This window comes from Lontra canadensis, unplaced genomic scaffold, assembly GCF_010015895.1.
Source record: "Lontra canadensis isolate GAN:19392208 unplaced genomic scaffold, GSC_riverotter_1.0 scaffold3, whole genome shotgun sequence".
NCBI lineage: Eukaryota > Metazoa > Chordata > Mammalia > Carnivora > Mustelidae > Lontra > Lontra canadensis.
In genome coordinates, this window is record NW_022630997.1 from 31125606 (window position 1) to 31153391 (window position 27786).

At 45.9% G+C, this 27786-nt stretch overlaps 1 protein-coding gene across 1 annotated transcript in view; it reads left to right on the forward strand.

The window, feature by feature from the left end:
* LOC116879529 (anthrax toxin receptor-like) overlaps nt 1-16312 on the forward strand; it is a 35981-nt gene extending 19669 nt beyond the window's left edge. The window contains exons 5-17 of the mRNA XM_032877849.1: nt 101-134; nt 1163-1242; nt 1319-1387; nt 1725-1802; nt 1900-1960; nt 4664-4759; nt 5927-5996; nt 6554-6629; nt 8219-8674; nt 9925-9963; nt 11067-11147; nt 12046-12123; nt 15759-16312. Of these exons, the coding sequence (XP_032733740.1) occupies nt 101-134; nt 1163-1242; nt 1319-1387; nt 1725-1802; nt 1900-1960; nt 4664-4759; nt 5927-5996; nt 6554-6629; nt 8219-8674; nt 9925-9963; nt 11067-11147; nt 12046-12123; nt 15759-15971 (1431 nt within the window). The 3' untranslated portion in view covers nt 15972-16312. The remainder of the gene's footprint in view (nt 1-100; nt 135-1162; nt 1243-1318; nt 1388-1724; nt 1803-1899; nt 1961-4663; nt 4760-5926; nt 5997-6553; nt 6630-8218; nt 8675-9924; nt 9964-11066; nt 11148-12045; nt 12124-15758) is intronic.
* The last annotated feature ends 11474 nt before the right edge of the window (nt 16313-27786 follow it).

A 27786-nucleotide genomic window follows, 5' to 3' on the forward strand; every position in this document is an offset into this window, starting at 1 on the left:
ACTAACTGTAGAGTTCTGAGGACCTCTGCTTTATGGAGTTCTTAGAGTATTCCTGGGTCCTCCCACTGCCCTCCCCCAATACTCCTTCATTTCCTTGCAGGTAAATGAGGACCTTCGAAAAGAGCATCTCTTAAGTAAGCTGCCTGGTGACTTCACTGTGGGCAGGTGTGGGGACAGAGCAGGCCTGGGCTTCAGGGAGGTCTGGTGCAGACCCTTACTATCACTGACTCTTGGAACAAGGTGCTGTCCTCTCTGGGCCATGGGTATCCTCCTCTGTGCAGTGAGGATGAAAACCATCCCTAGTAATGTATCTCAGAGTAACATGGGGCCATACGTGTACCTTCTAGGTTCTTGGTAACTGAGAGGTGCTTGAACTATACTTGGACTGCCTGAACAAGAAAACAGAAAAGCTAGGGGACCGAGAGCAGACAAGATTCCATTTTCAGAAAAAAGCACTGGATTTCCCCTTTGCTATCCACACTTTGTCTCCACCACATTTCTGGCCCTGGCTCCTTTCCCTTCATTTTCTTCCCTCTGGTTAATGTCATCCTGTGACTGTGTCCCCAACACTGGAAAAGGCTGTCCTCTGCCCAGAACCATCTTCGTCTAGACTGTAGGGTCGCAGCCCTTGCCGGGAAGCAAGGGTGGGCGTGCTGGGGAAGGGCATTGAGCTGGCCATAGGGTCCACAGCCCGAGAGTCTCCACCTTGTCTTCTGGACCCCTGGGTGCGTAGATAGAGCAGGACTTTCTGAGGGCACTGCCCTGAGCCAGAGCCAGGCTTTCCACTGTCCTGCGGGACATCTGGTACAGTCGAGTCTGGCTGTCCGTCCCTTTTCTCAACTGAAAGGCTGATGCTTGTGCAGTGAGATAGCTGGAGTTACCTTTCAGAGCAAGGGTCGTACGTCTGGTCATAGTGACGGTTCAGTAGGAAGGGCCAGAGCAAGGCTCAGTGCTGTCATCTATAATGTAGGTCTTGGCTAAGGCCCTTCTCCCTCCAGGGCTGGGCTGCTAGCCCTCCAGACATCGCTGATGGTGGGTGCTCGGGTAGGGGGGCCTCTCCTCTGGAGGAGGAAGTGTGGGGAGCAGCACTGTGCTCCAGAATCCTGTGGAGAGTCACTCTGGGGGCCTTTACTGATCAGGACACTCCCTGCCTCCTCTGCAGACCCACGTAAGAGCAGCCTGATTATTGCGGTGACCACTGCACCACTGAAACCATCATCAATACCGATGATCAAGGCCGAAGTGAGTCCAGCCCATCATTATTAGCATTTTGCTGCATGTTTCAAGTATCTTATACTCAAAGTCTTATTTGTCTTAGGCTGAGGAGGCTCGGAGGATGAAGGGCTCACTTTACTTCATGACTTACAACGATTATGACAGAGAGCAGGTAATTACAAGCAGGTAACCAGGAGCCACCTGTGAGCCTATATGGAGAAAGCTTTCATAGGTGGTTTTCCCAGGGTTACATGAGGATGGACCTCTAACCCACCCCTAGTGTCTGGACAGCAGATAGCCACTGCAGAAACGAATGACAATTGTGTTAAACCTACATGCCCAGGTACATGTGTAAGGGCTTTCCCTTCCTGAAGGGTGGGCTGCTGGCCCTCGGAATCTATAAGCAAAAGACTGTCTCCTGGAATGGGGACTTCTGTGTCTTCAACTGCTTGTGAACACCTCAGAGTTACCACTCCCTATGAGTCCATGACACTTCTTCTTCCTTGTAGCTAGTTGACATTACAGGAAGAGAATCCCAGGTGTATGCAACAAAGGGGCTCAAGAAATTGGATCTCGCTTATCAATCGGTGAGTGTGCATTAAATGTGAGAAGGGGTAAAGGAGGCTTCTTACCACGCTACCACAATCCACTGTCCCTGACCTGCTACTCCTTTCTCTTTTCCAGCTTGTGGCCAATACCTGTATGAAAATGAATGCAGTCGGCGTTTACTTTGTCTGTTTGTTTGGTAAGAGATGCGGTCACTGTTATAGTGTGGGGAGTGTGTGCATGTAAATGTACATGTGCGACTGTGCTCATGGGCTCAAATGTGTGGGAGTCTGTGTTCATCTGAGTGTTAGTGTGACTGAGTGTGTGTTTGGTGTTAGTGTGACTTACGTGAGTGTCTGGTCTTTGCATGTGAATAAATCCCAGGGCCAGAGCACCTAGAAAAGCTGTCAGGGATGAGCACAGACTCGCTGTGGCTCAGGTGACATCTCCTACACAGGGCCCTGAAGGCACTGAGCAGGCCCCTTCCCAAACCCCAGCCTGGCCTGGGAGTGTGAGGTCCCTAGCCTCCATCAAGGCCAGCCAGGTCTTCCCTCAGCTCTAAGGCTGGGGAGAGGGGTGACATTGAGCTTCCTGCAAGCCCCTCTGTCCACTTTCCAGGGTCTAGTCCACCCTGGAAAGGTGGGCTTTGAGGCCTCATTCCCAGGAGTCTGCCCCTTGCCCCTTCCCTGATTCACCGGCCCCTCTGGATTCCCACAGCCCTTTGTCTGTCCCTTTCATTAGTCACTTGTCACTTTGTATGTGCCGTGACTTTGGGTTGGCTGTGTCATGGTTTATTTTTGCCATTCAGTTCTTTGATATTTTCCTAGACTCTGAAAGAAATTTCCAAGCTTACAGCAAAGTGGAAACACCAGTACAAGGAACAGCCCCATCTCTACTACCTGGATTTTGCAGTTCATATTTATTATCTGATCATATCTCATTATAATGTTATCTAGCTAGTCCACTTGCTCCCTCTCTCCATGAATCCATTCTTAATTTTTGTTGCATTTTAAAGTAAATTACAGGTATAAGTCTACTTCACCAAACCCTTTCATCTACGTATCTTACACAGGGGGCTAATATTTACTAAGAGTTATTTTCTGAAATATGACAAAAGTGTATCATTTCATGATTTCTGACAAAAGTACAAAATGCATGTGTGACTCCAACCCATGAAAACACAGACCATTACGGTGGCTTCCAGAAAATCCACGCTAAAGCCTTGTTTAGCAAATCTTGCTCCTGCCAGCTGAAGGCTGTCAATGTTCTGATTTTCCTTGCATAGGCTAGTTTGCTCTGTAAAAAACATCTCCTTAATGGACTCAGGCACTAGGAACACTGCGTTTGGTTGAGGCACTAGGCACAGTGGTTTGGAGATTCCTCTGTGTTTGCTGGGTATATTTGAGGCTTTCTTGCCCACTGAAGCCGGATGTTGCTGGCACCTTGTCACTCTTTTTCCCATATGTGATGGGACCCAGAGTGAGTGTCTGCAAAGAACAGACAGGGCACATCTATGGGGACACATAGTAGGACCCAGGGCAAAGGAGGGCTTTCCGCTCAGATTCAGTGGGCAGGTCCTGAAGGGTGGCAGGTAGAATCTTTGTGTGGAGTATGTGCAGGTTCAGCTGGGCAGGAGGAGCCTGAAGAAGGAATGCAAGACCAGCTACACAGTGCAGGGTCATGCCTGCAGCCAGTCCACTTAGTGACCCTCCCTCCACCCCACTACGATCAAGTTCCCATGTGTCCCATCCATCTCTCTCCCACAGATAACTCCACCAGATGGCTGATCATGGGTCTGTACACAGCTATCTAAATATGCTTTTCAGAGAAGTTTTTACATGAATGGGGTCATGCAGGGCCTTCAGGGTGGCCAGGAGACTCACTGTGTGCAGAGAACAGGATGGGCTGTGTGGAGCAGGAGCCCCCAGAGGGGGAAGGCAAGACCCACGGTGCAAGGCAGAGACACCTTTGCCACCAGCATGGGTGGCTGCTATTCATCTACCATGATCCTTTTCATCTCATCCTCCAGAGATAGCTACCACAGACAGTTCATCGCATGTCTATACAGAGCTATCTAAATATGCTTTCCAAGGATGTTTTTACATGAATAGGGTCATGCAGTATGTAACATTTCCCAACCATCAGCACATACTCCATTCTACAGATGGAGGAAATTTCTTTCACTACTCTCCCTGGTCAATATTCTGGTTGTTCCTAACATGTGGCTGCAGCTGGCTATGAACAACGTGAGGCTCTCTTTGTGGGCATGGGTCAGGATTCCCTGGGTCAATCCCACAAGTAGGACTGCAGCATGAAGAGGACACACAGGATAAACATTGGTCAGTAGAGTCGGATTTCTCCCAAAGAGCCTGTGCCAAGCAGCAGGGAGTGTTCCCAGAGCCCGACCCTCCCCAGGGAGGTCACTTCTACTCGTGTGCCCTTGTCAGTCTCATGGTCAGTGGATTGCCCTTCCTCACTGCTGGTTTCCTCCTGACCTTCTTGGGGAGCTACCCTCCCGCCTTCTTGGGAGCTCTTCTCTCTGGAGCCCTTGGAGGCCCGCTGTACAACTTCTTCTCCAGAAAGAAAATTCTCCATCCAGAAGGACCAGTCTCCCCTTCCAGGGGATACAGGTCCTCATACTACCCAACCGCTGCAATGCAGTGGCCCCCGTGTAGGAAATGCAGCTCCCACAAGCTGATGTTAGTCTGTCCTTGGATTCATTTTCTTCTTGTGGTGGTTGGAATTGGGTAGGGGGTGTTGGAGCAGAAGGAGCAGGTAGTTGCTTTCCTCAGAAGGAGTTCCTGGGAATGGGGTTTTGGGGGCACCTGCTATAACTAGCAGGTCAGAGGGAAAGTGGCTCTTAGCCCTGTCTCATACAGACCATTGGATGTTGCCTTTGCAGATAACTATGATGTGGGATTTGAGAGACATGTCCCAGATCCAAGCAACATAGAGAACTTTGTTTGTGAATATACTTTGGATAGCGAGCCTCTCCCCAGTAAGTAATCCCCTTGGTTCCTCAAAGTGACAAATTCCCCACCTCAGGCTGCCTTCTCCTCAGCCACCCAGGTCTTCAAAGTCCTTGCTGACCATGCACTGTGGACACCATGAGAACAGAACTGTTCTAAGCCTCTTGAGTGCCAACTCCCAGGGTGCCATTAGGAAAAAGAAAAAAAACACAAACAAAGACAAGGAGAGGCCCTCTTCCTTCCTCAGGCCTTGCTACCTCACTAAATGGCACCACCATCCACCCAAGCATTGTGGCCAAACCCTGCCAATCAACTCTGCTTCCTCTTTGCTTTCACTCCAACAGTCCACTATTGCCTCAATGTCCAACACGTACCCAGATCTGGCCAGCCCCTGGTCAGATTCATCATCTTAGAATAAGATGCAAACCCCTTCCCAGGGCTCACAGTGCCCTGCCCACTTCTCACTCACTTCTCTCCACAATAAGCTCAGCTAGTTATGCCCCAGGCCCTTGGCACATGCTGTTCACAGAAGCCAGACACTCTTTCCTTGGATCTTTCTCTGGCTTTCCCCTCACCTGGTTTCAGCTCTAGGATCCTCTCCTCAAAGAGACTTTATTTGGGATGGAAATTTTCAACAGTAAAGAAAAGTAACAAAAATTGTAGAATGAACTTGACACAGCTTCACCTACTTTCAATAATTATCAACACTGGACCATCTGGTTTTATTGACGCCTTCACTATGGACTACTTTGAAACAAATCCCAGCCATCACATCAGTGAAGTCACTGAAGAATACAGATTTTTACTTCTGTAAAAGGAAATGGTATCTCCTAAGGACAGGACAGGTCCCCCCATTCCTAAGTTGTGTCTTTTCCTTTCCACTCTCTGTCCTCCCCTTGCTTCTTGTCTCAGCACTTTTCACTGTCTGCATTTATTTTGTTCCTTGTTAGTTATTTCAATGGCTGTCTCCCTCCAATCCCTCAAATGTAAGGCCCTTGCGAACTGGGACTCAGCCAGCCTTTTCCATCCAACCAGAACATTCTAGAGAACCTGGTGCACAGTAGGGGCTCAGAGGAAGACAGGGAAGAGAAGCTGGTGTCTTTCAAAGTGTTAACTCTGCTTGCCAGGGGCTGGCAGAAAGGAAGAGATGGATGAATGGACATGGCATTAACATTATTCTTGTGATTTTCTTTTAGATAGAAGAGCAGATGCTGTAACGTCACGCAGTATAATTTGCCCTGGATTCATATTTGAGAAGGAAGATCAGTAAGTGCCCCAGGTCAGGGGCCAGATGGACATTTTTCCACCATGAGGTGTAGAGAATGTGGGATGCCAAGCTACAGGCAGCACATGTCTAATTCAGGGAGGGCTCCAGGCATGCTCAGGGCCTATTCTTGGTGGTGGTCCCCAGAGGTATTCAAGGATTCCCCCATCCCTGGCTCTGCTAAGGAAGGTAGGATTCAGGAGATGATGTACTCTGTGGTGGTACCTTTGCTCCAGACAGCCATTCAAAGCTAAGTCAACGTACTCTGTAAATAGTCAAGATGGTGACACCAAGCAGCCCTCCCTGGAAACTTAGCCCATGGCCATGAGAGTATCATACCCGATGTAAGACTCCTCATGCTTGGTCAGTCATCACTGCAAAATTGACCTTGTAGTGCTTAAGGTAAGCCCCCCCTTACTTATGCTATATGCTCACTGATGGACCCAGTGCCTGATGGTCAAAGTCATTGCAATAAACAAAACTAATGACTATGGCTGACTCAAGTGCAAGAAGTATACTATCCATACTAGTGATCACCGTCTGCTTTTCTATGCTTTAGGGAGCTCGTCGTGAGATACAGCATGGATGCTGGAATCACATTCCAAGGCAGCATGGTTTTCAGCGGCACCAACTGTGTGAGTGCTAATGTAGGGTGGCAGCCTCCCTCCTGGGCTGTCCAGAACCACTGCACAGAAGGAGCAGACACCAGGGAAGCAGAAAGGGCAAGAATGTCCCAGGCAGTCTCAAGAGGTGGCTCCTGCAAACACGAAGCTAGGGCAGCGTCTCACAGCCAGCTTGGGGCCCTCAGCCCGTCATCAGCAAGCCGTTCCCCCACACAGCCCTCGGAGGTGCCCTGAGAGCAGGTTCACAGGAGTTCCTGCAATGCAGCCACCTGTTCCGGCCTTGCAGAAACTCTGCTCTCTGTGAACCAAGTGTCATTGGAGGCACATGAAAGGGGACAGTCAGAGCCCTGAGCAGACTCTAGAAATGGTGCTGAGCCTCTGACACCTGCCTCCCTCCTTGCCACCTCCCCTGACCCAGCTGTTTTGGGGGGAGCTCAGGCTTCAATCTTGCATTCCAACCAGGCAGCTGAGAGAGCCTGGGGGGACTGTGGGCTAGGAGCCAGAGTCCAGGACCTCTGAGACACTGGGACACTCCAAATCTAGGTCCTGGACACAGGGCATCTGGAAGGTGGGGCCGGGTGTGTTTCCACCATATGGATGCAGCTGCTGGTACAGCTGAACCCACGCATGCCCATCACTGGCCCAAGCCCCAGCTCACATGGGGAACAGCCCCTGTCATTTTGCAGAGGCCATCAGCCTCCCCTCTGCCTCTGCTGTTTTCTCGTGATCTTCAGCTGTCCCTCTCTGCTACTGCTCTCTGACCTGACTCTTCTGGAATGGGAGAGGAAGCAACCAGGGCTGTGGGAAGGGCCTGGGGCTCAGCTCAAGGACAGGCACATGGGGGAAGAAGGTTCTGCTCCCAGGTTCCTCCTCCTCAGAGCTCCATATCTCCTCGACAGCTGGCATAGGGCACCATGACATGGGCGACAGAGAGCGTTAGGATGGAGAAGACAGCTGCCTGGGAGGAAGGATAATGGTGCCTAATTGCCACCGCCCTAGTGTCCAGTCCCAGCCTGGGAGGGTTTCAGCAATGCTGACAGTCTTCCAACTCTGTCTTCGGTTGTGCCTAGACATACATTTCTGGATCAGCAGACTGACTCACCTATGTGTCCGTCCGGAGTCCCACCAACTGACAGCCCGCCCCCAGCACACACATGTCAGAAAGACCTTAGGAGGAGCCACACCACCCTGGGCCCAGACCCTGCCTCCCTCTTTAGCTGCTTGTCTCCTGGACATAGACCCTCAGCCCTCTCCCTCCCCTGCCTCTGGGAAAGGAGACCACTTGGTTTAGGACAGGGCTTTGCAGCATGTCCACCGAGAGGTGCAGACTGGTTTTGTCCCACCATGGGGATTCTGCTCCCTGGTCGGGGCTCTGGGACAGGGCCTCTGAACAGGGATAGTGGTGCACTCTGTGGCCCAGGGCTCTGCAGTGGCTCTCTGGGTGCTGTCTTTGTTCTCCAGCCTTCAGTGTTTACTGGGGTGGGGAAATCTGAGGTCCATGGGAACAGGTGGATGGGGACATCTGCGTGGTTACTAGGGTATGCTCCCCTTAAGAGGTCACTCATACCCACCCCTGTCGCTGACATGTCTATATGTTGCAGGAGGACCCATTAAAGTCTGCAGAAAGAACCACGATGCCCTCGATGATCACATCTACGACGACCACATCTACGACGACCACATCTACGACGACCACATCTACAACGACCACATCTACAACGACCACATCTACGACGACCACATCTACGACGACCACAAACACCACGACGACCACGTGGATGCCCATGATACCCATTTCAACCATGACGACCACACAGACAACCACAACACCCACAACAACCAGGTGGACGACCACAACACCCATGATAGCCGCGCAGACGATCACAGTGTCCACCGTCACATGGGAGATGAATGGGAAAGGAGTAGTCACACCAGAGTCCACAGGGCCCATGGTTGTCACAGAAAAGCCAATCCTTGACAAATCTCTCTACCCAGTGCTCGTCCCCACCCTGCTCATCATCCCGGTGGTTATCTGCTGCATCTGCTGCTGCACGAACGTGAGTGAGCCCTGGCCACACAGCCTGTGAAGAGGCTCACCCAAACCACAAGGGACCCAAGCCCATTCCACCCCCAGATTCTGCCTGTGGCAGCTGCCCATCAGCAACCAGGTCCTCACAGGAACAACCAGAGGCACAGCCTGTCTTCTGCTCCCAGGCAGAGACTCACCATGTGTCTAAGGGCCGCCAGCCTCACGCATGTCCCTGGAGGTGGCCTGTGAGCTGCCCTGGCCTCTGGGGAGAAACCACCTTAGGGCCCAGATGCCAGGGAGGCCTCACAGCAGCGAGACCTCTGGAGACTCAGGCAGACCGAGCACCACACAAGGCCTCTGAGGGAAGAGCATGGGCCCTGCAGGAGGCACTGAGAGCCCCAAGGGAGGATCCTGCTGGCTGGCAGCGGTCCGGACCTCTGGGACAGCTGAGCCTCGGACACCAACAAGAATCTCTGCCCTTGTGCAGTGGGTCTGGCCTTCCTTCCTCCTTGCTAAGGGCCAGGGCATGCTGGGCCCCTTGCTGGCCATAGAGGTCCAGGAATGGACCTGACACCAGCCTTGCCCTCAGGAGCTCACAGTCCTGTGTCTGGTCTGGATGGGTACCTGGGGGTGGAGGGTAAATTGTCACCTTCATAGGGTGTGGCAAGCAGAGCCTTAGCAAAGGACAAATACTGGCCCTGGGGGGAGGGAGGAGGGCAGACACACTGGCCGCTGGGTTTGAGAGGGCCCCAGCCAGAGCTGATGAAGGAAGAGGGGACGACAGATGGTGGGAAAGGACAGAACAAACCTGCAGGACACAAGCAGGTCCCGTTGTGGCAGAAGGGGAAGTGTGAGGACAGAAAGAGGAGGTGGGCACTGCCAGCCCGTAGGGGAAATCAGAGAGGGTTGCTAGGAATTGGTAGGTACAGGAAGGGGAGAAGGGAAGAGGGGGAAGTTTTCCCATCTTCATGTGATGGAAGGGCTGCTGATAAAAATACCAGCTGGGTTGCCTCTGCCAAGGACCAGGAAGCCTACTCTGATTGTCTTCCCGTGCACCGTGGAGGGAGCTCTGATCCCCCTTGAAGCCTGAGGAGCCTGAGTCTCAGGGAAGTGCAGCTGGTTAGCCAGAGATCATGGGCAGTGGGCTCATAGACTGTCACCCTAAAGTCCATGTTCCATTTGCCTGCTGCTCAATAAGGTCCCTTCCTGTCTGCATGGTGGACCCAGCTCTCTCCATGCCACTCCAGCCTCTGTCCGTGTCTCTCTTTAACATTCTAGGCTGACAAGGAGCCACCACCAATGGAAATAATAGAAAGGGTAAGTCATGATTTTGGTCCTGATGCGGTCTGCATCCTCGATGCCCACACTGAACTTCACACACAAGGGCTCCTGCTGCCTGTGGGATATTTGCACCCCCTGCCCCAGCACCTCCCAGCTCCCTGGGCAAAGAGAGCTGGCAGAAAGAAGAGAGTAACTGAGGGACAGGGGAGGGCCTCAGAAGGACTTGGGACTCATAACACCCTTCCCATGTATGCAGCTCTGCTGCTCCAGGGCCTTTGCCTCCGAATTAGCAACTTGAGGGAGCCTGTTTCAGCAAGCACCGGGATCCCTATTAAAATATAGGGACTTTGGGTCAATTTCCAAAGGACTGTTTGAGAGAGTCGGGTGAACTTTGAGAATAGGAACCTTAGATTTCAAACGTTGGTCCTCTGCCCAAACTCTGATGTATGTTGTGCTGCATACCGTTGATATCCATCCCTGTCCCCTGACAGGGCCAGGAGCTTGGCTAGGGAGGGACTCTAGGGACATGAAGGGTTATGGAGGTTGGAAGGTGTCTTACCTGGCATCGAGCTGGGAGGCAGACCCAGTCCAGGTAAGCACAGAGAGCCAGGGTCAGGGAGCAGGCTTGGATATCCCAGGGTGGGAGCCGAAACTTGGTTCTAGAAGAAAGAGTTATATGGGTACACAGTGTCCTGAAGAGGGTACCAGAGCCTGACGGCTGGAAGGAAGCAGGCCTCACTGCATGTGGCTGTACTGGGACTGGGTGCAGTGCCACGTGCTGAGAAAGGATCTGCCAGCGTCGGGTGAGTGCGGCCCTGTCCCCTGCCAGTGCTCCCACCTGGACATCCCTCCTGTACACTGCACAAAACCACGACTGGGTTCTCCCCCAGGGGTAGCCCCAGGAGACCAAAGGGACAGGGTAGAGTTTGGTGGTCTTCTGGGAAAGTGCCATATTTGCAAGTGCATTGAGTTTGCTTGTTTTTCCCCTGGGGAGACTGTCACAGAGCACGGTGCTCCTTGAGGCTCCTTTAAACCTCCTAGCGGTGCTCTTTTCCTGAGTGGCCACTGAGTGGCCACATGTCATGTGCCTCTGTCCAGGAGCTGCCGACAAAGAAGCAAGCTGTGCTTTCTCTTCGTAGGAGTCAGACACGTGTATACAGAGATGCACTCCAGTGGTCATCCCTTGTTGTCCCTACCAGGAAGACATGAGTCGCATAGAGGTAAGAAGAGCATTAGGGAGGGTGCTGTGACTGCCAGGTAGGCTGAGGAAGAAAAGGGAGCAGTCCGTTCATGGCCCACGGGAACCGTGGCTTCGGGAAGATGAAGTTTATGGAAATGGACACTGATCCCTTGGCACTAGAGAAAAAGCAGACTGCATCCTGATCCCCAGGCCCAGGAGAGAACAGAAGGGATGGTCCCTGCCTCCACTACCTCATGGGGCCCAGCCCTAGTGTCTCCCCCTTGGCATGGGCCCAGGTTTGCAGAAGCTGGTAGCTGGCTATAGCCTGCCAGTCCCCGGCTCGCTCAGAGCTGCTCAGCATCTCCAGCAATGGCTTGGGGTTTACCAGCCAGCAAGGGGATGACGAAACACAAACTCAGTCATAAGCAGGCTCCCACGGGTCAGAAACAAAATTTTTTACAGGAGAATTCTGAGCAAGGTTTGTTCACTATTAAAAGTATCCAGAAATACCAGTGGCTCCTGCGAGCCTTTCATGCATCTGCTCAGCAAGGTAAGGGACTGAGCTAACTCCATTGTCCTGGGGACCAGTGACATGGAGGGACCACGGCCTCGTGAAGGAGAAGGCCTGCAGGAAATGTTCTCACCCCAGGACGTGCTAGGCCCCCACCCAGTGAGAGAGCCCCCAACCCTGCAGGGGTCTTTGAGGACAGGGATGGGGAGGCCCGAGGCAGCCCAGCATGAGGAAGATATGTTTCAGATTCCAGAGACCCCAAACAAACAAGGTCACCAGACCCCTGCCCCAGGTAGACGCTTCAGGGCTTCCTCAGTGTGTTCCTGGGGATAGAGCCCTCTGGGACCATCTCAAGCCAGAGAGGACTGTACCCTCTGGAGGTGACCGCCATGCCTACAGCTTTCTCATGGCCACATCTGCTTCTCAGGACAAACTGGATACCCTGTGTGACTTTGTTCAAAGCTGCAACCAGCTGCCATTGATATGGTGTCAGCCTGGTGACCAGGTAAGCAGGGGCACAGGGATGCTCCCCATGGGCCAGCAGGCCTTTGCTCTTTGCCCTTGACCGTTGCACTCAGGGACTGTGGGTCAGAGACGGTGTCCAGGCACCGGCCAGGGAGGATGCCAAGACGTGGAAAGGTGGTGTTCATGAGCCTCACAGGCCGATTTGGGTCTGGCATCTGCATTTTCATGCACATCCACTCCAGAATAACAGGAAAGTTCTTATGACCTAGCGCCTCCAAACTTAAGTCAAAGAAGCTGTAAAGGGAGGCCAGCCACAGAGTTCTCCTGGCCCCTCACCATCATCCCTCCCCACTGTGCTCCCCGTGGAGGTCTGCTGGCTGCCCCCATCCACTGAGACTCTCCTGCATGGCTCAGTCTTATGCCAGGACTGGTGGAGGGCGTGGCGACAGCTCCATGTTGCTGGCAAACACTGACAGCTTTTACCAGGTAGTAGAGTCCCTGCTTTTGTCATTGCCTGTGACAATAGGGAGAAGCCAGCTTATTACAGGTGTCCTCCATGGAACTGAATATTAGTGACAACTTGTTGTTCTAAGTTCCTCCTGTGGGCCAGCTGCCAGTCTAAGAACGCTGCATATTTTCACTACGTACTCCTGCCAGCAGCTCCATGTGCAAGTACTACTAATATGCCCTTCTTTCCAAAGGGGGTGCTAAGGCACAGAGAGGTCTAGTGACTTACCCCAGGTCACAAAGCCTGGGAGTGGCAGCGCTGGACTTGAACCCCAGACCCTGGCTCCACCCCTCTCCCTGCCCTGCCCCCTGTCAGGTCAGGATCCTGATCCCATGATGGTTACCCCACAAATACCTACAAGGCTCAGACCGAGGGCCCACGAAGAGCATGCTCCTGGCTTACCTGGCTTCCGGGTCTCAGACCCTTTGCTCAGACTGGCCCAGGGGCCTGGAGGACGTTGAAGTCCCCAGAAGCCCTAGTGAGGACCACATAAGTCACTTCTTTGGATCGGGCAAGCACGGCTCTCCCTCAGTACCAGGTGGGCATTTCGGAGTCCTGGGCAGGCCTGAGGGGCTTGGGACACTGCTGAGGAGACACTCCCGATGCATGCTGACCCCCAGCAGGGCCACCGTCTGGTGTCAGAGGTGCCAGGGCTCCTCTGGGGCTGGGCTCCGGGCTCTGGGTCTGAACAGGGCTCTCAGTCCCAGCCATGCTCACACAGAATTCCCTTCTCCATCTGATTCTCCTGGAGCCTCTTCCCAGAACCGCAGCCCCACGATGGTCACATGAGCACCACACCAACCCTGTGCCCTGAATCCACCCAGCGGTGCCCACTCAGGGCGGAGGGATGGAGCAAGACATGGAGGGAGGCCTGAGACCAGATGGAGAACAAGGAAGGGATACCAGAAAGGGCCATCCTACCCATCCAGGTGAGGGCAGGGTGCTGAACAACCTTCCAGAAGGGTCACATTCCTAAGATCCCAGATGAAGGGTGGCAGAATTCAGACTCATGCATTGTGGGGCACTGCCAGCTGCCCACGGCTCTGCGAGACCCCTGCCATGCCAGCTCTGGCACTGGCCCAGCCCCCTCTGGAGCCAGGAGGGACCCTGTGTGTGTGCCGATGGCCAAACACTGTCCGAGAGGTCAGGGAAGCAGCAAAGTCCAACAGAGAGCAAGTTCAGCACCCAGGGCTGTCTGAAGTCAATCCTCTCATCCTGAGCAGACCTGGGAGCCCATTAACTAAGCCCTGTGGGAGGGGGCTCCCTCCCCACTCATCTGTCCCCTCCCATATGACTCTGAGGGTCAAAGCCTGCCCAGGGTCTCTTTGGCAATAGACAGCTGGGCTGGGAAAGCCACTCCCTCTCCTGCCTCCTGAGTCTGCACACATCGTCTGTGGATGAGACCCTCATCGTGGCTTGAGCCCCTCCCAGAACAGGCATCACACTGCTGGGAGCTAGATCTGATGACTCAGCACAAACCCTGAACCCCGAACGCGGCTGTGTTCTGTGGGTTCAGTCTGTTCTTTCCTCCAGTATAGTGAATGACTGTGTTTTTACTGTCGGTCCACCGGTGTTATAAGGTGCTACTCTCCTGTGGCTGCTCTAATACAGTGTCACAAACTCAGCAGCTGAAAACATCAAGTTTTCAGTTGTGAAGTCCTCTCAGCTCTGGAGGCTGGAAGTGTGAAACAGGTTTCCTGAGCAGAAATCCAGTTCTCTCCGAGACTGCGCTCTTTCTGGAGGGTCCGGCAAGAAACAATCCATTTCTTGCCTTTTCTACTTCCAGAACTGCATTCCCAGGATTCTCTGGCTCCTGGACCCTTCCTCCACCCATATGCTAACAGAGTAGCACCTTGAATCTCCCTCTGCTTCACCCTTCCCATCACCTTCTCCTCTTCTGTGGGTAGGTCTCCCTCTTTCAAGAACCTGGGCTCACCTGTCAGCCCATTCAGATAACCCAGGAAAATATCCTCATCTCAAGCTCCTTGACTTAATCACATCACAAAGGTCCTCTTCCAGTGTAACCCAAACAGCCACAAGTTCCTAGGACCTTGATATCTTTCAGGGCCATTATTCAAGTGACCACTGCAAGCCAATGACCTAGAAGCTCCTTTGAGAGTAGGGACCCTCCTATCTGACACTTTGCACTTCATGTAGCACATAATTAGCAAAAGGACATGGGGACCTGGAGGTTCAAGTGTCTGTGGTGTGTGGGGGTGTGCAAGGACCACTCAAATAAGGGCCACACCCAGGGGCTTTACCCAGTTAGTGTTCCTAAAGGTGTGGCTGCCTTGCTGTGTCAATAGGTTTATTTGAATTAAATTTGTTTCAAATTTATTTGAAGTAAATCAAATTTGAATTTGAACTAATGGCTCTAGAAGAACTGCTCCCTGGAAGGAAGCTGGGGGTCTGGGAAAGCCCAACATGGTCTCCCTCCTCTCAGGTGTGCTGCCTGTAGAAGATGCAGGACCTTTCTTATCCACTCTCCGTATCTCCTGGAGCTAGAGGGGCCAGAAATGCTGTCAGATGGCCAGCATGCCCAGGCCCCCTCCCTGGCTTTCTGAGCATTTCAGCTGGGACTCCTCAGCTGATTCGGAGCTAGGGTCTAGAGGGGATGCCAGTGAACCACAGGCAGACTGTTCTGTCCCAAACATCTCTATTGTTCTCTTCCCAAGCCAAAGAGTTTGGGTTTGCTGCCTCCTCCACAGCCCATCATCCATCTGAGGGTGCCCCCAGCTGCGCTTGGCCTGGGGGCCCAGAGCCTGACCTCAGAACTGTGGTGAGAAATCAACCCTCCAGCACACAATCACTGAAAGAACTGGGGCAAGGCCTGTGTTGCTGTGGCAGTCAGGCTTTGTTCTCATTTTTGAGGTTCCCAGTCCAGGGGAAGCAGACAAGTTCAAAACCAGAACAGAGGGAGTCTGGAGTCAGAACACTGGAGCCTCCTGGGGGAGGCAGGAAAGACTTCTAAAACCTGAACTGAGTCTTGAAATGGCAGTCCAGCCTGGAGGCCAGCACCCAGGGAGAGGAAGGGTATCAACAAGGTCCTACCATGTTGGTCTTGATGGGTCGTAAACCAGAACTCCCTTGAGCCAAGGACAAAAAGCTTTCTGGTTCCATCTCCAATGCCTTCTCAGTAACCTTCTCTCCTCTTCTCTTCTCTGCAGGGTCAGTGTTTCAACTTCACCCCACTGAAGCCCCTCTGCAGGCAGTTGCCCTGCCTTCCACCCAACCAGGGATGCTTCCCCCTCAACAGCTGCTGTGCACAGTGCCAATACCCCCCTACCATATACTCCCAGCCACCCTCCATGACGCTGCCATTGATCTCTCCCCCTGCTGAGGCACTCTGCAGAACTACTTTGTCACTCCCACCCCCATAGTCTTGCCTGTAAAGCCCCCAAAACCCAAGACTGTTAAGAGCCCTTTGTGTACTGAATTGGACATATATAAAGAGTCTTGATATATGGTCAAAAGAGTTAGAATTGTTGGTGATCAACAAGAGAGTTAGTTTACCTGGTGAGCATCACTCTATTGTATGAGATGTGTCAGTAGTGTTCCTGCCAGGAAAAAGCACCTGGTCTATGGATGCAGACATGAATGTCTCCCATTCCCTGCAAGTTGGTCTTCATCTGTCATGAAGGGCCTGGATGCATGGGGTTTGGTACAAATTTTCTTCTTTGAAAAAAGCCTGAAATGTCTTTGAAATATGAATAAAGCCTGTTTCCCCACTCACTGACTGTTTTAATCTCTTGAATAATTTACTTAATATCCCAATGATTTAAGGACAGGTCATTTGAAATCATCCCACTGGAAAAACAAAAAGAAAATGGAGTTAAAAGGAGTAAAGAAATACTATGGGACATCATCCACAGAAACAATGTTTTAGAATCCCAGAATGAAAAGAGAAAGAGAAAGATACAGAAAGTACATTTAAAGCTAAATAGCTGAAAACTTATCAAATGTGGAGAGAAATGGAAATCCAAATTCATTTGGGTCCAATGACCCGCCCCCTACCCTGGTGGTTAAACAAGATAGGCACATTCCAACAGATCTTGCCAAACTGAAATACAGAGAGAATTGTGAAAGCAACAAAAGAAATGTGAGTCATCACACACAGGGACTCTGCCCATAAGACTGAAGGTGTATTTTTCAACAGAAATCTTGCAGAAAAAAAGAGGGATGATAGAGTCAAATATTTAAGATAAAAGCTGCCAACTAAGAATAGGATGCCCAGCAAACCTATTATTTGGAAGTGGAGAGAGAAAAACATAACAAACAATAGTTGAGTTCATAACCAGTAGACCTGCCTCCCCCAAAATGTTGCAGAAATAAATGATCATAATTAACATGGTGAAAACAAAAGAATGTGTTTGCAAGACTCATTGGTAGTGACCATCCTATTGTCAAGGTGGTCCATAATTACGTAGAACTCTAGATCAAAGATTAGAAAATGTATAAAATAAACACAACCACAATAACTTGTTTTAAACCATATTTAAAAATACGTAATTTTTTTTAATTTCTTTTCAGCGTAACAGTATTCATTGTTTTTTTGCACCACACCCAGTGCTCCATGCAATACGTGCCTCCTTAATACCCACCACTGGCTCCCCCAACCTCCCACCCCCTGTTCTTCAAAACCCTCACGTTGATTTTCAGAGTCCATAGTGTCTCATGGTTCACCTCCCACTCCAATTTCCCTCAACTCCCTTCTCCTCTCCATCTCCCCATGTCCTCCATGTTATTTGTTATGCTCCACAAATAAGTGAAACCATATGATAGTTGACTCTCTCTACTTGACTTATTTCACTCAGCATAATCTCTTCCAGTCCCATCCATGTTGCTACAAAAGTTGGGTATTCATCCTTTCTGATGGAGGCATAATACTCCATAGTGTATAGGACCACATCTTCCTTATCCATTCGTCCGTTGAAGGGCATTCTTAGTTCTTTCCACAGTTTCCATTCATCTGTTGAAGGGCATCTTAGTTCTTTCCACTGTTTGGCGACCGTGGTCATTGCTGTTATAAACACTGGGGTACAGATGGCCCTTCTTTTCACCAAATAAATGATGTAAGGTGGTATCTCAATGTGGTTTTAATTTGAATCTCCCTGATGGCTAGTGATGATGAACATTTTTTCATGTGTCTGATAGCTATTTGTATGTCTTCATTGGAGAAGTGTCTGTTCATATCTTCTGCCCATTTTTTGATATGATTATCTGTTTTGTGTGTGTTGAGTTTGGATACAAAGTCAATGTACAGAAATCAGTGGCTTTCTTATACACTAACAATGAAAATACAGAAAGGGAATTTAGAGAATCAATTCCATTTACTATAGCACCAAGAATGATAAGATACCTGGGAATAAACCTAACCAAAGAGGTAAACGATCTGTACTTGAGGAACTACAGAACACTCATGAAAGAAACTGAAGAAGACACAAAAAGATGGAAGACCATTCCATGCTCTTGGATCGGAAGAATAAACATTGTTAAAAGGTCTATACTGCCTAGAGCAATCTATACTTTTAATGCCATTCCGATCAAAATTCCACCAGTATTTTTCAAAGAGCTGGAGCAAATAATCCTAAAATTTATATGGAATCAAAAGAGACCCTGAATCGCTAAGGAAATGTTGAAAAACAAAAATAAAACTGGCAGCATCACGTTACCTGATTTCAAGCTTTACTACAAAGCTGTGATCACCAAGACAGCATGGTACTGGCATAAAAACAGCACATAGACCAGTGGAACAGAGTAGAGAGCCCAGATATGGACCCTCGACTCTATGGTCAAATAATCTTCGACAAAGCAGGAAAAAATATACAGTAGAAAAATACATAAATTTTAATATCAATTACCTAAAATGTGAAGGACAGATAAATATAAGGATAAATTTATGTATGCTATCAATAAGTCGTTATCAGTTTAAAATAGGATGTTATAAAAATAACATATTTTATGTAATCCTTTACACAATTACAAAAGCAAAACCAATAGAGATAAACAAAAGTTATATGGAGTGCCTGGGTGGCTTGGTAGCTTAATTGTCTGCCTTCTGCTCAGGTCATAATCCCAGGGTCCTGTGAACTTGCTTCTCTGCTTCTCCCTCTCCCTCTGCCTGCCACTCCCCCTGCTTGTGCTCTCTCTGCCTCTTTGTCAAATGAATAAATAAAGTCTTTAAAAAATAAAAAATAAATAAAAATAAAAGAAAACTTATGAAATAAGAATCAAAGGAATCAAAGCATATCCCTACAAAAAGTCATCAAACAACAAAAGACAGCTAGCCAAGAAATAAGAAACATATAAATTAAGTTAAATGGCAATGGTAATAAATAATTCCTTTAGTCATAAAATAATTAAATTATTTAATCAAAAGACACAAAATAATTGAATGGAGAAAAAAAAGATCTAAGAATATGCGGCTTACAAGAGATTCACTTTAGCTTTAAATACACACACAGACTGACAGGGAAGGGATGTAAAAAGATATTTTAAGCAAATGGTCCCAAAAGACAGCACTGATAGCTCTATTTCTATCAGACAGAATAGACTTTAAGCAAAAAAAAAATGGTCAAGAGACAAAGAAGTCATTATATAATGATAAGAAGGTCAGTCCACCAGGAACATACAGCAATTGTACTTATTTATGCACCCAACATTGGAGCAACTAAATGTATAAAGCAATTACTAACAGAACAAAAGGATAAATAAACAGCAATATAATAATAGGTAAGGGCCTCAAAACCCACTCTCAACAATGGAAAGATCATCCAGACAGAGGATCAATAGAGAAACAGTGGATTTGAACAACACTGTAGACCAAACAAGGTCTAACACACATAACCATTACATGCCAAACAATAACAGCAGAATACACATTTTTCTCAAGCAGCTATGGAAAATTCCCTAGGATAGATCATATTTTAGGCCACAAAAATAGTCTTAACAGATTTAAGATGATTCAAATCATTTCAAGTATCTTTTCCAATCACAATGGTGTGGAACTAGAAATGGATAACATGGGGAGAGCTGGAAAATGCTCAAATACATACAAATTAAACACCACACACTGAACAACCAATGAACCACAGAAGAACTCAAAAGGAAAATACATAGATATTTTGAAAAAAAGAAAACAGGAAACACAGTATACCAAAACATAGGGTGGAGCAAAAGCAGTTCAAAGGGAGTTTACAGAAATAAAGGCATATACCAAGAAAAATGGAATACAGCCTCTGAAAAACCTTACCTTACACCTCAAGGAACTATGAAAAAAATTAAGTGCAAAGTTATCAGAAGGAAATGAAGATTTCAGTGCAAAAAGTAGAAAACAATAAAACTGTACAAAAGGTTAACAAAACAAAGACTTGGTTTTTTGAAAAGACAAAGCACATTGGCCAATCTCTGACTAACCAAGAAACTAAAAAGAGGACCAAAATTTAAAAAAAAAATTATAAATGAAAGAGAAGACATTACTACTAATACAGAAATACAATAGATCATAAAATGCTATGAACAACTAAAAGCTGCTAAATTGGAAAAATTCAAAGAAATGGAAAAATTTGTGGAAAATACAACTACCAACACTGAATCACAAGTAAATAGGATATCTTAACAAACCAATGGTGAGTCAGGAGATTCAATCAGTAATTAAAAATCGACCAAGAAAGAAAAGCCCAGAACCAGATAATTTAACTGGTGAATTATACCAAGCATTTATAGAATTAACACCAATTATTCTCAAACTCTCCCAAAACACTGCAGAGGAGGGAACACTCCCAAACATATTTTTCAATACCAGCATTACCCTAATATCAAAGCAGATAACAACACTACAAGAAGACAATAGACCAATATCCCTTTGTGATTATAATACAAAAATTACACACACACACACACACACACACACAATTTAACAAAGAAAATTCAGCAGCATATTAAAAATATAATGATCAAGTGGGATTCATTTCTGGAATACAAGGATGGTTTGACATACACAAATCAATAAATGGGATACATAAAAAGAGTCTGAAAGTTTTCCTTCTGCTTCTATTTTTTGAAACAGGTTCAGGAGAATAGGTATTATTTCTTCTTTGAATGGTTGGTAGAATTCCCCAGGGAATCCATCAGGTCCTGGACTCTTGCTTTTTTGGGAGGTTTTGATCACTGCTTCAATATCATTATGAAATATTGGTCTATTCAGGTTGTCAATTTCTTCCCAATTCAGTTTTGGAAGTTTATACGTTTCCAGGATTGCATCCATTTGGTCTAGGTTGTTTAGCTTATTGGCGTATAACTGTTGATAATAATTTCTGATGATTGTTTCTATTTCCTTGGTGCTAGTCATGATCTCTCCCTTTTCATTCATAATTTTATTAATTTGGGCCCTATTTTTTTTATTAGTTTGCCCAATGGTTTATCAATCTTATTGATACAAAAAAAAAAGCTTCTATTTCATTGATGTGTTCTACTGTATCTCTAGTTTCTATCTCTGCTCTAACCTTATTTCCCTTCTTGAGTGTGGGGTTGGCTTAATTTGTTGTTGATTCTCTGGTTCTTTAAGGTGAAAAGAGAGATGGTGTCTTCTGGATTTTTCCTTTTTTTTTTGAGAAAGGCTTGGATGGCTTTGTACTTCCCCCTTAGGACTGCCTTTGTTGTATCCCATAGGTTTTGGACCAAAGTGTCTTCATTACCACTGGTTTCCATGAATTGTTTAAGTTCTTGCTTGATTTCATTGTTGAGCCAAACATTCTTAAGCAAGGTGGCCTTTAGCTTCCAGCTGTTTGAATTCCTTCCAAACTTTTTCTTGTGGTTAAGTTACAGTTTCAAAGCATTGTGGTCTGAGAATATTCAGGGAATAATCTCAATCTTTTGGTGTCGGTTGAGTCCAGCTTTGTGACCCAGTATGGAGCCTATTCTGGAGAAAGTTCCATGTGCATTCGAGGAGAATGAGTATTCTGTTGTTTTAGGGTGGAATGCTCTGTATATATCTATGAGGTCCATCTGGTCCAATGTGTCATTCAATGCTCTTGTTTCTTTATTGATTTTCTGCTTGGATGATCTGTCTATTACTGAGAGAGGCATGTTAAGATCCCCTACTATTAATGTATTCATATCAATATGACTCTATCTTGATTAACAGTTGTCGTATGTAGTTGGCTGCTCCCATATTGGGGGCATAAATATTTACAATTGTTAGATCTTCCTGGTGGATAGACCCTTTAAGAATGATGTAGTGTCTTTCTTTATCTCTGACTATAGTCTTTAGTTTAAAATCCAATTTATCTGATATGAGAATCCCTACCCCAGCTTTCTTCTGAGGACTACTGGCATGAAAGATGCTTCTCCATCCCTTCACTTTCAGTCTGGATGTATCCTTAGGTTCAAAATGGGTCTCTTGTAGACAACATATGGACACGTCCTGTCGTTTTATCCAATCTGCAACCCTGTGCCATTTTATGGGAGTGTTTAGGCCATTCCTGTTGAGAGTGACTATTGAGAGATACATTTTTATTGACATCATGTTGCCTGTGAAGTCCTTGTTTCTATAGATTATCCCCGAAAATTTCTGTTCTATGACACTCTTGGGTTCTTTCATATTTTATAGAACCCTCCCCTTAATATTTCTTGTAGTGCCAGCTTGGTGGTCACACATTCTTTTAAACCTTGCTGCCGGTCTTGGAAGATCTTTATCTCTCCACCCATTTTGTCAGTCTTGCTGGATAAAGTATTCTTGGCTGCATGTTCTTTTCATTTAGTGCCCTGAATATGTCTTACCAGCCCTTCTGGCTTGCCAGGTTTCTGTGGACAGGTCTGAAGTCATTCTGATGGCCCTTACTCTGTATGTAAGGAAGCTATTCCCCCTAGCTGCTCTCAAGAGCACCTGTCTAAAATTTTGATTCATCAGTTTCACAATCACGTGTCTCAAGGTCTTTCTAGATTCTATGATCTTGGAGGAGCTGAACTTTCTGCCTCTAGGACACAAACGCTGGTTCCATTCCCCAGATTGGGAAAATTTTCATGGAGAATTTGTTCAACTATATCTTATAGTCTTCTTTCTTTCTCCTCCCCCTCAGGGATTCCAATAATTCTGGCATTGGAACGTTTCATAGTGTCATTTATTTCCTTAATTCTGTTTTCATGGCTTCTAAGCTGTTTGTTCCAGGCCTCCTCCTGATCCTTTTTCTCTATCAGTTTGTCCTCTAGATCACTAATTCTATCTTCTGTCTCAGTTACCCTAGCTGTTAGAGAATTTAAATTAGATTGGAACTCATTGACAGCATTTTTAACTTCTTCCCAGGTTACCCTGATCCCAAAACCAGGCAAAGACCCCACCAAAAAATGAGAATTGCAGACCAATATCCCTGATGAATATGAATGCTAAGATTCTCAGCAAGATCCTAGCTAATAGGACCCAACAGTACATTAAAAAGATTACCCACCATAACCAGGTGGGATTTATCCATGGGATGCAGGGGTGGTATAACATTTGCAAATCAATCAATGCAATAGAACATATCAATAAGAGAAGAGAGAAGAACCACATGGTCCTCTCAATCGATGCAGAAAAAGCATTTAATAAGATACAGCATCATTCCTGATTAAAATGCTTCAAAGTACAGGGATAGAGGGAACATTCCTCAACTTCATAAAATCGATCTATGAAAAGCGCACAGTGAATATCATCCTAAATGGGAAAAAGCTGACAGCCTTCCCTTTGAAATCAGGAACACAACAATGATGCCCACTCTCACCACTCTTGTAAACACAGTACTAGAAGTCCTAGCAATAGCAATCACACAACAAAAAGAACTTAAAGGTATTCAGGTTGGCAATGAAGAAGTCAAACTCTCTCTCTTCAAAGATGACATGATACTTTATATGGAAAACCCAAAAGACTCCACCGCCAAATTACTAGAACTCATACAGCAATTCAGTAATGTAGCAGGATACAAAATCAATGTACAGAAATCATTTGCTTTCTTATACACTAACAATGAAAATACAGAAAGGGAAATTAGAGAATCAATTCCATTTACTATAGCATCAAGAAACATAAGATACCTGAGAATAAACCTAAGCAAAGAGGTAAACGATCTGTACTTAAGGAACTACAGAACACTCATGAAAGAAATTGAAGAGGACACAGAAAGATGGAAGACCATTCCATGCTCATGGATCAGAAGAATAAACATTGTTAAAATGTCTATACTGCCTGAACCAATCTATACTTTCAATACCATTCTGATCAAAATTCCACCAGTAATTTTCAAAGAGCTGGAGCAAACAAACCTAAAATTTGTATGGAATCAGAAGAGACCCCGAATTGCTAAGGAAATGTTATAAAAGAAAAACAAAACTGGGGGCATCACATTACCTGATTTCAAGCTTTACTACAAAACTGTGATCACCAAGACAGCATGGTACTGGCACAAAAATAGACACATAGACTTGTGGAACAGAGTAGAGAGCCCAGATATGACCCCCAACTTTAGGGTCAACTAATCTTTGACAAAGCAGGAAAAAATATACAGTGGGAAAAAAAAACAGTCTCCCCAATAAATGCTGCTGGGAAAATGGAACAGTTGTATGTAGAAGAATGGAACTCGACCATTCTCTTACACCATATGCAAAGATAAATTCGAAGTGGATAAAAGACCTCAATGTGAGGCAGGAATCCATCAGAATCCTAGAGGAGAACATAGGCAGTATACACATAGGGTTTTTTCTTCTAAAAATTTTTTCTTCTAAAATATTTGGCATAGATCAAAATACACCCTAAATCTAACACCGGGCCTGTTCTAGTCTCCAGCCTGAGCAAACTCTCTCCACTTTCTTTTTCTTTATTCTCCCAACCAACTTACCTTATCAACTCCTTTTTTAGAAATTAAAAAAAAATTTTCATCTTTATAGTCATATTCCATCCCTTCATTGTGTTTACCCTTATATATGTTTTTCATTCTTTAAAATTTTGGGAGGTAGTTTCTTCTAAGGACCAAAATACTCCCAAAATTAAGTGGGTGACCCTGTTCTAGTAACCAGTCTAATATATATAATTTTTTTCTTTTTTCTTTTTTCTTTTTCTTTTTTCCTTTTTATATTTTTTCTTTATTTGTTTTCTTTTTTTAATTTTTTTTGAACTTCTTTTTACTCCCTTTCTCCCCCCCAATGACTTGGGGTCTCTTCTGATTTGGTTAAAGCACACTTTCTTGGGGTCTTTGCCACCCTTTTAGTATTTTATTTGCTCCATCATATATTCTTATCTGGATAAAATGACAAGGCAGAAAAACTTACCACAAAAAAAAAAAAAGAAAAAAGAACAAGAGGCAGTACTGAAGGCTAGGGACCTAATCAATATGGACATTGGTAATACGTCAGATCTAGGGTTCAGAATGACGATTCTCAAGGTGTTAGCCGGACTCGAAAAAGGCATGGAAGATATTAGAGAAACCCTGTCTGGAGAAATAAAAGCCCTTTCTGGAGAAATAAAAGAACTAAAATGTAACCAAATTGAAATTTATAAAGCTATTAATGAGGTGCTATAAAAAATGGAGGCTCTTACTGCTAGGATAAATGAGGGAGAAGAAAGAATTAGTGATATAGAAGACCAAATGACAGAGAATAAAAAAGCTGAGCAAAAGAGAGACAAACAACTACTGTACCACGAGGGGAGAATTCAAGAGATAAGTGATACCATAAGACGAAACAACATTAGAATAATTGGGATTCCAGAAGAAGAAAGAGAGAGGGGAGCAGAAGGTATATTGGAGAGAATTATTGTAGAGAATTTCCCTAATATGGCAAAGGGAACAAGCATCAAAATCTAGGAGGTGCAGAGAACTCCTGTCAAAATCAATAAGAATAGGTCCACACCCCGTCATCTAATAGTAAAATTTACAAGTCTTAGCGACAAAGACAAAATCCTGAAAGCAGCCTGGGACAAGAAGTTGGTATGTAACATACAATGGTAAAAATATTAGATTGGCAGTGGACTTATCCATAGAGACCTAGAAGGCCAGAAAGAACTGGCATGATATATTCAGAGCACTAAATGAGAAAAACATGCAGCCAAGAATACTATATCCAGCTAGGCTATCATTGAAAATAGAAGGAGAGATAAAAAGCTTCCAAGACAAACAAAAACTGAAACCAGCTCTACAGGAAATATTGAAAAGGGTCCTCTAAGCAAAGAGAGACCCTACAAGTAGTAGATCAGAAAGGAACAGAGACAATATACATAACAGTAACCTTACAGGCAATACAATGGCACTAAATTCATATCTCTCAATAGTTACCCTGAATGTAAATGGGCTAAATGCCCCAATCAAAAGGCACAGGGTATCATAATGGATAAAAAAAAAAAAAACCCATCAATATGCCATCTACAAGTAACTCATTTTAGACCCAAAGACACCTCCAGATTTAAAGTGAGGGGCTGGAAAACAATTTACCATGCTAATGGACATCAAAAGAAAGCTGGGGTGGCAATCCTTATATCAGATCAATTAGATTTTAAGCCAAAGACTATACTAAGAGATGAGGAAGGACACTATATCATACTCAAAGGGTCTGTCCAATGAGAAGATCTAAAAATTTTAAATATCTATGCCCCTAACATGGGAGCAGACAACTATACAGACCAATAAATAACAAAATCAAAGAAACACATCGACAATAATACAGTAATAGTAGGGGACATTAACATGCCCCCTCACTGAAATGGACAGATCATCCCAGTGAAAGATCAACAAGGAAATAAAGGCCTTAAATGACACACAGGACCAGAAGGACATCACAGACACATTCAGAACATTCCATCCCAAAGCAATAGAATACACATTCTTCTCTAGTGCACATGGAACATTCTCCAGAATAGATCACATTCTGGGTCATAAATCAGGTCTCAACCGGTATCAAAAGAGTGGGATCATTCCCTGCATATTTTCAGACCACAATGCTCTGAAGCTAGAACTCAATCACAAGAGGAAATTTGGAAAGAACCCAAATATATGGAGACTAAAGAGCATCCTTCTAAAGAATGAATGGGTCAACCAAGAAATTAAAGAAGAATTGAAAAAATTCATGGAAACAAATGATAATAAAAACACAATGGTTCAAAATCTGTGGGACACAGCAAATACAGTCCTGAGAGGAAAATACATAGTGATACAAGCCTTTCTCAAGAAACAAGAAAGGTCTCAAATACACAACCTAACCCTACACCTAAAGGAGCTGGAGAAAGAACAACAAAGAAAGCCTAAACCCAGCAGGAGAAGAGAAATAATAAAGATCAGAGCAGAAATCAATGAAATAGAAACAAACAAACAAACAAAAAAAAAAAAACAAGAGAACAAATCAACGAAACTAGGAGCTTGTTCTTTGAAAGAATTAATAAGATTGATAAAGCACTGGCCAGACTTATCAAAAAGAAAAGAGAAAGGACCCAAATAAATAAAATCATGAATGAAAGAGGAGAGATCAGAACCAACACCAAAGAAATACAAACAATTATAAGAACATACTATGAGCAGCTCTATGCCAACAAATTTGACAATCTGGAAGAAGTGGATGCATTCCTAGAGACATATGAACTACCACAACTGAACCAGGAAGAAATAGAAAACCTGAACAGACCCATAACCAGTAAGGAGATTGAAAGAGTTATCAAAAATCTCCAAACAAACAAAAGCCCAGGGACAGACAGCTTCCCAGGGGCATGCTACCAAACATTTGAAGAAGAATTAATTCCTATTCTCCTGAAACTGTTCCAAAAAATAGAAATGGGAGGAAAACTTCCAAACTCATTTTATGAAGCCAGCATCACCTGGATCCCAAAACCAGACAAGGACCCCATCAAAAAAGAGAATTACAGATCAATATCCTTGATGAACACAGATCTGAAAATTCTCACCAAATTACTAGCCAATAGGATCCAACAGTACATTAAAAGGATTATTCACCACGACCAAGTGGGATTTATTCCAGGGCTGCAAGGTTGGTTCAACATCTGCAAATCAATCAGTGTGATACAATACATTAATAAAAGAAAGAACAAGAACCATATGATACTTTCAATAGATGTTGGAAAAGCATTTGACAAAGTACAGCATCCCTTCCTGATCAAAACTCTTCAAAGTGTAGGGATGAGGGCACATACCTCAATATTATCAAAGCCATCTATGAAAAACCCAC